General features: G+C 43.8%; 1 protein-coding gene across 1 annotated transcript; it reads left to right on the top strand.

The window, feature by feature from the left end:
- Positions 1–1,296: 1,296 nt before the first annotated feature.
- LOC149281479 (platelet-activating factor acetylhydrolase-like) lies at positions 1,297–9,848 on the top strand. The gene is made up of 10 exons (XM_089499208.1): positions 1,297–1,395; positions 2,237–2,387; positions 3,018–3,111; positions 3,507–3,575; positions 4,424–4,571; positions 6,706–6,819; positions 7,014–7,105; positions 8,081–8,251; positions 9,060–9,208; positions 9,733–9,848. Exons 1-10 carry the CDS (start codon positions 1,297–1,299, stop codon positions 9,846–9,848), a joined length of 1,203 nt encoding a protein of 400 aa, XP_089355334.1.
- The last annotated feature ends 1,458 nt before the right edge of the window (positions 9,849–11,306 follow it).

Below are 11,306 nucleotides of genomic sequence, written 5' to 3'. Positions count from 1 at the left end.
TTGGCCTTTTTAACTGCCAATCGCTGGCAAGAATCATTAGACCATGGAGAAGGAGGGAAGCTGCAGCTTCTACCTCAGGAAGGGCTTTATGTTTTTCTGCCTTTTTTTTTTTTTTTTAAAGAATTTCTATTAAAGTACCCATATAGTAGATTAACGTGCCCGCAATAAACCACTCCATATCGGCCTATAGAAAACCGAATTGGTATACCACGGGGCGGAATAAATCTAAGTTCATTAATAACGTGTGCATTCACTCGGCAGTGGCGGGGGCCGCGTGGGAACATTGCAGCCTCTGGAGTTTGCACATAATGATTTGCCGTAATCAGCTGGAAAGGGCACTTTGTCCCGGGCAGCCTCACAAAAGAACGAGGGCTTCCAAAGCCTCCTGAGCTTTCTGGTAAAATGTATATTTATTTGGACGGCTCGCAGGGCGCGGAGGCGCGAGGTTTTTATTTCCATCAGGGCTTTGTCAGCAAAATCTGTCATCGATGTATCGCTAAATGTGTTTACAGCATAATTATTTATATGCAATGGTTGTAATGTATGATGTAATGTAAAGAAGTTTTACGTTACTGAATGGGTGGTGGATAATTGACGGTCTGGGCACGTCGTGCACAAACATCCAGTTAGTGACAGTTGACGTGACGTGTTGTGGGAAGTTGTAGGTCCTTGTAAAGCACGGCTTCACGTTACTACTAATCAGCTGACCTTCAGAATTCCGAGACATTCATTCACTGTGATAAACAATAAATAAAATGTAACAACTACTAAGATCCTGCATTAAAACTCTTTCCAGATCTCCCCTGGGCGGACAACCCAAAGTCACCGGACCACCAATGGCGACGCGGCCATCAACCTAAGAGGCCGGAGCTGTGATGAGCCGTTGGACTCGTTTACCAAGAGGTTTGTTGAGTCTTAGCCGCCTTCTGCATTGGGTGAGGAAAGTTTCTGTCTCTATCCTGATACCCCTCACCTGTACTAAACACACGGCTTCACCTGCTTAGAACCTCGATACCTTTCAACACCCCGAGCGAAAAGGTTACAAATAGTTTTAGGGGTACACATGAGGAACACATGAGGTATCTCCTGACTGATTTAACTATATATCATACAGGGCCAGCACCACAACTCAGCTCACGCTTTAGTGCGTATGCCCCGGGGTAGATACACAGCTGCAGGGCTGCAGTTTGATGTCCTTTCTGCGAAGTGTTTATGTGCAAAGACACAAATAACTGATGTGTTTTCTATACCCAGAAGAAGACTCTCTGCCCCGGGGGCTTGGACGCAGCGGCAGGCATGGGCAGTTACAGCAGCGTCCAGTTCCGCGGCGTCCCTGCAGGCAGAGGACCCCACAGCGTCGGCTGCGCAGACCTCATGAGCGATCACACAACTCAGGTATCTAGAGATGAGACGACTAAGAAAGCCGGATCGCTCTGACGTTCTGCCGGCTTCGATATTGTCGCGTTTCTCTGGAGCTGCAGCTTCTACTTAGTGGAGTATGCATGTTAAAGTGCTGGGACGTGCATTCTGGGATGGGGAGCCGGCATGGGACAGTAAATTGTCCCTTTAAAGTTTGACATTTCTACGCCCCTTAATGTAATTATTTCAGTAACAGGTAGTGAATATTACCTAATATAGAAATGTGTAACAATATAGAGCCTAACGTAATACAGACTACGCACACTACCATTCAAAAGTTTAGGGTCACTCAGCTGTTTTCATGGAAAACAAGGAGCTTTCTGGCTGTAACAGATTTGCAAAAGGGTTTTCTTTTACACTTAAACTTGGATCAGCCAACACAACATGCCATTGGAACACAGGAGAGATAAAGGAGTGATGGGAGTGATAAAGGAGTGATGGGAGTGATAAAGGGCCTCTGTACGCCTACAAAGAGATTCCATTAAAAATCAGCCGTTTCCAGCTACAATAGTCATTTACAACATTAACCCCGTCTGCGCTGGGTTTCTGATCCATTTCATGTTATTTCAATGGATAAAATGTGCTTTTCTTTGAAAAACAAGGAAAGTTCTAAGTGACCCCAAACTTTTGAACAGACGTGTAGGTGCACAATCTGTACTACCTGGAGATCTCTCTACAACCGGGGGGTAATAACGCGGACCTCCGCTCCTATATCATATCATTGTAGAGCATGATGGGATATAAAGCTATAGCTCCTGCGGGTCAGACTGGCGGATCTTCATACACCGGCATAACGAAGAATAATTCTTATTTACAGGGGAGCTTCCTGCGCCTCTTCTACCCGTGTTCCGACAGCGGCCAACATGAGAACACAGTATGGATTCCCAAGAGGGAGTATTACCTTGGCCTGGCTGACACCCTCAAACTAAACCGCACCGTGATGGATGTTATATTCAGCTACTATTTCGGTAAGATACCGAACGCATTCGAAGTGTCACCATCGCTCCTCTTTCAGAGTTTTATTTAAAGCTCGGTAGAACATAATCACATCAAATATTACAGCTGTCCGAGTAGAGCGGGTGGTTTTAAAGCTCAGGCACAAAAACATTCTCTCGACCTATACATTGATCTATACGTTGTTTGCAAACATTGGCTATCCAAATTTGGTCGATGCTCCTAAAGTAAGGATTTGCTTCGCACCAAGGTTTTTTTTATATTATCTATCTATATTTCTATTATTATATTTCAGAGAACCATGAATAACTGTACAGGAATAGCGGGGGGGATACAGTAAAATATACCAACAGAGTATCATAAGAATAAAAAGTGAATCCATTAGCAGCCATCAAGTGACATGTTGCATGTCTGCTTATTAATAATAATTATTATAAAATAAATATTAAATAAAATAAAATATTATTATAATCATTATATTAATATAAATATATTTTGATGAGTGTTTTTTTTTAAGGAGCTCTGTCCTCTAAAATGTGTGATGTGCCCATACATGTAAAAAAAAAAAAAAGCCCCCCCATAGGACACATACAGAACATACCACTGCCCAGAATCCCCGTACTGAGAACCTGTCCCACCTTTAGGTTCCGTGACGTGTCCGGCTAAGTGGAACGCACCTTTCAAACCCGGGGAGAAATATCCGCTGGTTATCTTCTCACACGGACTCGGAGCTTTCAGGTATTAAACGCAAAAATAGGGATATTATTATATCGGCAACAGGGAAGGTCCAGAGAAGTTTGTGGTCTAACGTTCATAGTGTAAGGTTAGGAACCTTTGCTGTAGAGTGAGGGGCACAGGGCTGCTGCCTAAGGATACAGATAGAAGTGGCAGATGCCATACAGATGTCTGCAGCAAGAGTGGGATAACATCATAGGGGCTACGTGGACCACCCATCTGACCAAGGGGTGACACGGAAAGGAGCTGATGAGCTTTAGGCAGGGATACGTGGCCTTTTGGGGCGGACTGAATTGTTTATATACTTTATTTGCAGAAATCAGACTCATGGGGAGCAGCCACTTTATTAGTAGCACACGTGTCTCCATTTATCTAACACAGAATGTGCTCCTCTGCAGGACCCTGTATTCTGCTGTCTGCATTGGGCTGGCTTCTCAGGGATTTGTAGTGGCTGCTGTTGAGCACAGGTAGGTGACACCGCATCTTCATGATGGTAAGCGCAAGTTATTCTAATTTACTAAATGGTCTCTTTCCTTCTCAATGAAATGTCCATCTTATTTTACCAGTGGGCGCCTTTTGTGATAGTCTAGCAGCTATATCCTTTTTTTGCTCCCTTTGTCCTGCTACCTAGGATCTTGGGCCTGTGATGTCCCTGATCATCCGCCAACAGTAATTACTAGACCTGTGCATTCGGATTCATACCAATTTTAATGTTTGTATTTAGTTGCTCTCACACTCTTGCGCAATCTCTCTCTCTCACACTGTCATTCACGCTTCTCTCAATGTCTCCCTACCTTCTCCACCGACCGCTTCAGTGTCTCCTTTTCCACAGCTTTCTTCATTCTGTCTTTTTTTTTCCATATCTAGGTACTTCTGCAAAAAGCGGGGCCTCCGCACACACACTCTCCCCTGATTGGAGGAACAGAAGAGAGGCCCGCCCCCGAGGTGCGAGCTGTGGCTCCGTCCATTTGCAGAAGTACTCCAAGAAGCCAGAATATTGGAGACCGATTCGCAGAGAAAGAGAGTTGTTTTTTTTCCAACTACATATCTGCCTATCCCAGACATCCATGGAGCTTCCATAGCCGTGATTAGTTACTGAGGACGGTTAGCTTCACAGCAGCAGCAAAATCAGTAATTTAGGCCCGTGTTATAATCATTACCTAAACGGCAGTCATTCATTGTATCAAACGTAGCTTTTTCATCAAGGACCTTTTCGTTGTAGTGTAGTTACCATACCGGTAACGTGAACCCAGTAACACTGTTTGATGCTTTAGATCTCCGTTCCCCACAGATAAGTCCTCACTCTTTCTTTCAGAGATGAATCCGCCTCCGCGACATTTTATTTCCGAGAGAAGTCCGCTGACGGCCCGTGCGACGGGGACTGCGGGGGTCTGGAGGAGGTCTGGCTGTACAATAAGACACCCAAAGCAGGTTCCGATGAATTCCCCCTCCGATTTGAACAGGTAGCCATCAATGAACCCAGAGATCAGCAAACACTAGAAATAACCTTCTTTGATTGGGTATAATAATAATAATAATATTGTTTTCTTGTCCTCCGATAGGGTGTCGGGATTAGCGTTCTGTGAGACTAAAACGAAATAACGATTTATACCCCCAGCACAGAAATACTATACCTAGAGCTGGAAATGGGGGATCATAAGGGTGGGCAGTATGTAGCTGAATAATAAATAAATTGGTAAAACACTGTAGAGAAATGTCTGATCTCCACAGTCTTAGTATTATAAGAGATGGTAGAAAAATATGTAACGTTTTTTGGAACCTCAGAGGTCTCTTCTTGAGATGGAAATCTGAAGGCATTCTATCTGGTTTCCTGAAATGTCCATGAGGAAGAAGTGTTAATAAACGCTAATTTTCCACTTAACCCAAATTTGTTCAGCTGTCTGTCGCGTCAATATTTTTATGTGTAAACATCCTGCTCAAAATTAAAAAAAGTACAACGTTTCCAAACAGCTGTAGGGAATCCGAGCAGAAACATGTAACTAGGGACACGCGGTATGTGACTGTCACGCTTTGATTCCCGAACGGCTGGAACACGGGGTTCCTTGTCTGCATGTGCTTGCCTACAAATATAGCCACTAAGGATTGTGGGTAATTGCCGGTTTAGCTATTGGTAGATCGACACCTAGTGGCAGCTAAAGGAGATACAAAGCCTGATACGCCCCCCTTTTAGTGTTAATCATTTATTTATTGCCTCTTCGTTGTGTATGTTCGTTGCACTGTGACCTGCGATCCATCAAAATTGATGCTCATCATCAAATCAAACAGCAAAATAAATCAGTTAGTGCTGAGATGTGTCAGGGTTAGGGTTGCCACCTGGCCAGTATCTTCACCTCATAGCCAGTAATCAGCCTTTTGAAGCAAATGCTGACAATGAAAACCAATGGGGGGAGAACTTGCCTTTTCAAAATGGCGACGCTCCCTCTTTATCTGCCAGCGCCAATAGAGACACAGGTGAGGCACTAGCTATCTACCACCTCTCTCATTCTCCCAGCCGCTCCCTCAAGTCGCTCTGGAGATCCTAGCGAGTGTGTAATGGGTGAATTTGATGGGGGCGAGTTGTAATGTGTGATAGCTGGTTATGATGGGTGTGAGGTGTGATGGCTAGGTGTAATGGGTGTTATCCTAACCGGTCTCTCCACTCATCCAACGATCTCCTTCTGTCCTCTCCTCTGATTTCTAGCTCTCATGCCCCCTTACAAGATTTCTCAAGGGCTGCCCCTATCCTCTGGAACGCTCTCCCCCGGCCACTCCGTCTCTCCCCCGGCCTTTATTCCTTCAAAAAATCCCTCAAGACCCACTTCTTTAAGGATGCTTACAACATAGCACATTAACCCCTTTCCTCCCATATTCCTTTAGCTTACCCTTCCTACTCCCTCCCCTGCAATACTTTTACTTTTATTAGCGTGGCTGGTCTATCTCCAACAGTGGCACTTTTAACTTTTACCTTTTGTGTAATACAACCCAACTCCCTCTAGACTGTAAGCTCGTTTGGGCAGGGCCCTCCTCACCTCTTGTCTCTGTAAGTCAATTTGTTACATACTACTTGTTATGTCCTGTCTATCCATTGTACAGCACTACGGAATTAGATGGCGCTATATAAAACAATAAATAATAATAATTTGCGATGTCTGGGTTTCATAGGAATGGTGTGTGATGTCAGTGAGGTATGATTGATGTGAGGTGTGGTCTAAGCGAAGTTTAGTTGGTTTGAGGGAGTGAGCTGTGATGTGTGAAGAATATAGTAATGGGAGTTATGCTGTATCACCATCAATGTCTGACTCAGTATATAGTGATGGGAGTTATCGCGTACCACACCCTGTGTCTGGCTTGCTATATAATGATAAGAGTCATGCTGTACCATATCTGTGTCTGGATCACTATATAATGATAGGAATTATCCCGTGCCACCTCCAGTGTCAGGAATCACTATATAATAGTAATAGGAGTTATTCTGTACCACGGTCTGTGTCTGGGTCCGTATGATGATTAATGGCGAACTGAAATACCATAAAATCTTTTCATAATTTTTTTTTGTATTCAGTCCTGATCACTGACACCAGTGAATGTATCTTTCAGGTGCAGAAGAGAGCAGACGAGTGTATAAGGGCCTTAGATCTCTTGCTTGACATCAATGCTGGAAAAAGTGTTACCAACTCATTACCGTCACCGTTTGACTGGCGTTTATTAAAGGTACGTAAAGAGACACGGAGCTCCACCGACGGACGGTCACGTCCATTCTATTCCTTCCTGGAGTATCAGGGAATTATTATTATTATTATTATTATTATTATTATTATTATAACCTTCATACACCTCTGAGTAATATTTTCAAGTGTTTTGTGTTCTGATATTAATACAAAACGGCCTCACGTGTTCTTCCCAAGGACTCGCTTGATGTCGGAAGGATCTCTGTAGCCGGACACTCGTTTGGGGCGGCTACAGCAATCAAAGCTCTGGGCAGAGACGCCCGATTCAGGTAAGAATCCAGACGGCATCATTGCCAAAGAAATCGTGTCAGACTTCTTGTTCTTTTAATGCAAAAAATAAACTATTTATTAAGGTTGATAATATGGTTAGTATCTGTCTGCAAACCCCAGACTTCACCGGGAAAAAGGCCCAGATATTATACAAACTGAATGTAAATGTAGTTCACTGTGTAATAAATGTCCTCAGCGAGATTAGCTGCATGGCGTAGTTTATCGGAACAGAATGAGAAAAAAACTGTTTTTTGTCAATGCCGACCTACATTACTGTACACAGTGTTGGGGTTATATTACTGTATACAGCGCTGGGGGTTATATTACTGTATACAGCGCTGGGGGATTATATTACTGTATACAGCGCTGGGGAGTTATATTACTGTATACAGCGCTGGGGGGTTATATTACTGTATACAGCGCTGGGGAGTTATATTACTGTATACAGCGCTGGGGGGTTATATTACTGTATACAGCGCTGGGGGGTTATTACTGTATAGAGTCCTGGGGGTTATTACTGTATACAGTGCTGGGGGTTATATTACTGTATACAGTGCTGGGGGGTTATTACTGTATAGAGTCCTGGGGGTTATTACTGTATACAGTGCTGGGGGTTATATTACTGTATAAAGCGCTGGGGGGATTATTATTGTATACAGCTCTGGGGGGTTATATTACTGTATAGAGTGCTGGGGGTTATTACTGTATACAGCGCTGGGGATTATATTACTGTATACAGCGCTGGGGGTTATATTACTGTATACAGCGCTGGGGGTTATATTACTGTATACAGCTCTGGGGGGTTATATTACTGTATACAGTGCTGGGAGGTTATATTACTGTATACAGTGCTGGGGGGTATATTACTGTATACAGCACTGGGGGGGGTTATATTACTGTATAAGTCCCCGCACACAGGAATGCGGCAGAATCACCGGACCCCCACACTCCGTGACGCTCTCGTTGGTTTCTAGGTGCGGGATTGCGCTGGACGCCTGGATGTTTTCCCTAAAGAATGAGGTTTTCTCCGCCATCCAGCAGCCGGTGTTATTTGTGAACTCAGAGAAGTTCCAGTGGGTGGAGAACATATTAATCATGAAGAAGATGGACTCATCGAGTGCGGAGAGAAAGATGATCACTATTAAGTGAGTGATCCGGGATATTATTGCTGTCTGTAATCCCAGTTATTACATGCAGACTGGGGGGGGTGACCGATCGGCCGTCTGGCTACATGCAGCCAAGTGCCGTGTGTTGGAGCAGCAGTACTGGTGTGTACTGGTAAGTGTGCAGCCCATTCGGTCATCTGCCCAATTATAGCATAGCATGTAATAATTAAGTGTGAGTTTACCCCCCTTTTCTTATATTATACTATATTATAAGACTAAAGCGATAATTAAACACCAGACCTCGGTCCAAGAGAGGACGTAATGTTAAGTCAAAAGTGGCCCTTTTATGGAGATGATAGAGAGAAGAAAAAGAGGACGATGGACCCAGAATGCAGATCTCATATACAGTTACAATAGTTCTAGAGCAGGAAGGAACCTCAAATAGTACAGGAGGGGAAAACTATTTCAAAGGAGGAGAAATGCTTGGAGAAGAGACCATCATCTAAAACTAGAGGGTCAGAGGTTTAGATATAAGGAAGCTTTACTTTACTCAAAGGGTGGTAGATAAGCAGAACTGTCTCCCAGCAGAAGTGGTAGAGGGTAATACAGTGAGGGCATTTAAACATGCATGGGATCGGCTTATGGCTCCTGAATCTAAGACCGGACCAACGACTGATTAAGAGTCTTTACAGCAGGAGAAACAAGCTCCACGTTTACAGGGTCCCTTTATTTATTAGCATCCACCCTCCGCATCACCAGCACACTAGTTTAATATTTAGGAGCCGAATAACGAGTTTATCGTGAAGTTATTTTGTAAAATGAGGGGTTATTTTTTTCCTCCCCGCAGGGGCTCCGTACACCAGAGTTTTCCAGACTTCACTTTCTTGACCGGCTACCTGGTGGGGAAAATATTTAAGCTGAAAGGCGAAATCGATCCGTACGTCTGCATGGACATCATTATTAACGTGACCCTGGCCTTCCTCCAGAGACATCTGGGTGAGTAACTTTGGGCGAACGGCGTCGGGTCCCGTGGATTTGAGCCATGTGGGGGTCACCCCCCAGCCACCCCCCTCTGTAACCCCTGAACAGAAGTATTGATTTAGGTGGAATCCGTGCATTTACTGCGTTCATTCAACTATCACATGAATTAAAGTGAACAAGACCCTTTAGATTGTAAGCTCCTCTGATCAGGGCGCTCCTTACCTGTTGTTTCTGTAAGTGTAATTGTTATGTTATATACTACTTATTACATCCTATTGCCTATATGATGTCGCTATATAAAATAATAATGACGTTAAAGGGTCCAAGACAAAAAATATTAAATAAGAGCACTGTGGGCCCAAACTGGATGATGTGCAACGTGTCCAACGCATTTATCTGCTTAACCCCTGGGCTGCTGCTGTACTTTATGTAGATACTGAGCCTGCAAGGTCGTCGGGACGCTCGCTATGTCTGTTTGTTAATAATGTTATTTCTTGCTGTCCTCGTAACGTGCATTCACTATGAATCCTATCATCCAGGTCTTCAGAAAGATTTCAATCAGTGGGACTCTCTTATAGAAGGAGACGGGGAACACGTGATTCCTGGAACAAACCTAGATCTACCTCCGACCGCGCAGGCACATGCTGCCCCGTGACACGCTACCAGAACACAGCCGGGCCCTGGACGGCCACCATCGCGGGAGAATCAATACCTCTGACGTGCCACAAACTATTATTATTATCCGCGCGGAGAGCTCTGGGATCCCGGGCAGCGAACGGACCTCATCATTAGTATTAAACTCTTCCTTCCTCAGGGATATTTTTAAGCCAGAATCCATGACTTTTCACTCTTTTACTGCGGGTGCTTTTTTATTACATCACATTTGTATCATTTGTATGCTGCCTCGCTCACACAAAAGTGAGACTATATATATTCATGAGACGCTCGCAAAAATCTTGTAAATAGTAACTTTCTCATTGATTTCCGTGTTTCCTGCGGATGCTCGCCTGCTCCTACCGCAAGTCACACAGTAACACCTCTGGACCAACACCAGGACTCCTTATCATACTGTCTGTGGGGAACAATAGAACGCCTCAGTCTCAATACCAAGCCAGACACTTTGACTAATGATAGTCTATGGAGGAACAGACTTCATTAGCATTGCCATAAAGCATCAGCCCAGTGTGGTGTTTGAACAAGGGAAGTCCCTAAAAATATAACACGACTGGCAATGGCGGCCTCCGGGTCTGCAGATAAAGTGAACTTATTGAGACAAAATGAGATAGAGGTTTTTGTCAATATCGACCGACATTACTGTATACAGCACTGGGGGGTTATTACTGTATACAGAGCTAGGGGAGAATAGTCAGAGCGCTCTCCAAAAAGGTGCTGCTAATCTGAAGTGTTTCGTGTGAACAGGACACAGAAAACTAAGAAAAAAAAAATAAAATGAGCAGAATAATGTAAGACCAGCCCCTCCCCCACAGAAAATCTTCCCCATCTCCCCAGTACTGACTTCATTCTTGCCTCAATTCCCGCTACAATGTCAGGAAGCCGGCGGGGAATATACACCTCATTCGTTCTTAAAGATTTCCTTAGATCAGCGAAACACATCAATTATTTGTCGTTATTTAATGATTGGATGGAAAATACCGATTTAAATAATTTAACAGAAGACACAGCCAGGGCATTTTATGCAAATGCCCCCAATGTTCTAGCAGACTGCACATGAGCATCCGCAACCGGGCAGGACTAATTTAAAACGGCAGCCATTAAAAACCTGATACACCGGTAAAGACGGCAGCCCCTTTATACAGCACAACAGAAAAATATTATTTCAGTGAATGGTAAATATGATAAACATGCTGTGAGAATTACTTTTATCTGAAATGCGACTTTTTACTTAATTTGGTGCCATCATGATCTGCAGCACAGCACACAATAGGTGTACAAAACATGTATTACTTAACTATGACATCATACCTGATGGGCGTGGGCGGATGGTTTATAATTTTATCCTGGGTGCTAATAAAGGATTTTCTACTCGTTTATGTTACAATCATTTTTGTTAACCGAAAAAGTGTCAACATATCAAACAGAATTCTACAAAAGC

Source organism: Sceloporus occidentalis, unplaced genomic scaffold (assembly GCF_023333645.1).
Source record: "Sceloporus occidentalis isolate IW3139 unplaced genomic scaffold, rSceOcc1.0.p SCAF_131, whole genome shotgun sequence".
Lineage (NCBI taxonomy): Eukaryota > Metazoa > Chordata > Lepidosauria > Squamata > Phrynosomatidae > Sceloporus > Sceloporus occidentalis.
Note: the sequence above shows the minus strand (reverse complement) of the source record. Positions and strands in the feature narration are given on the sequence as shown.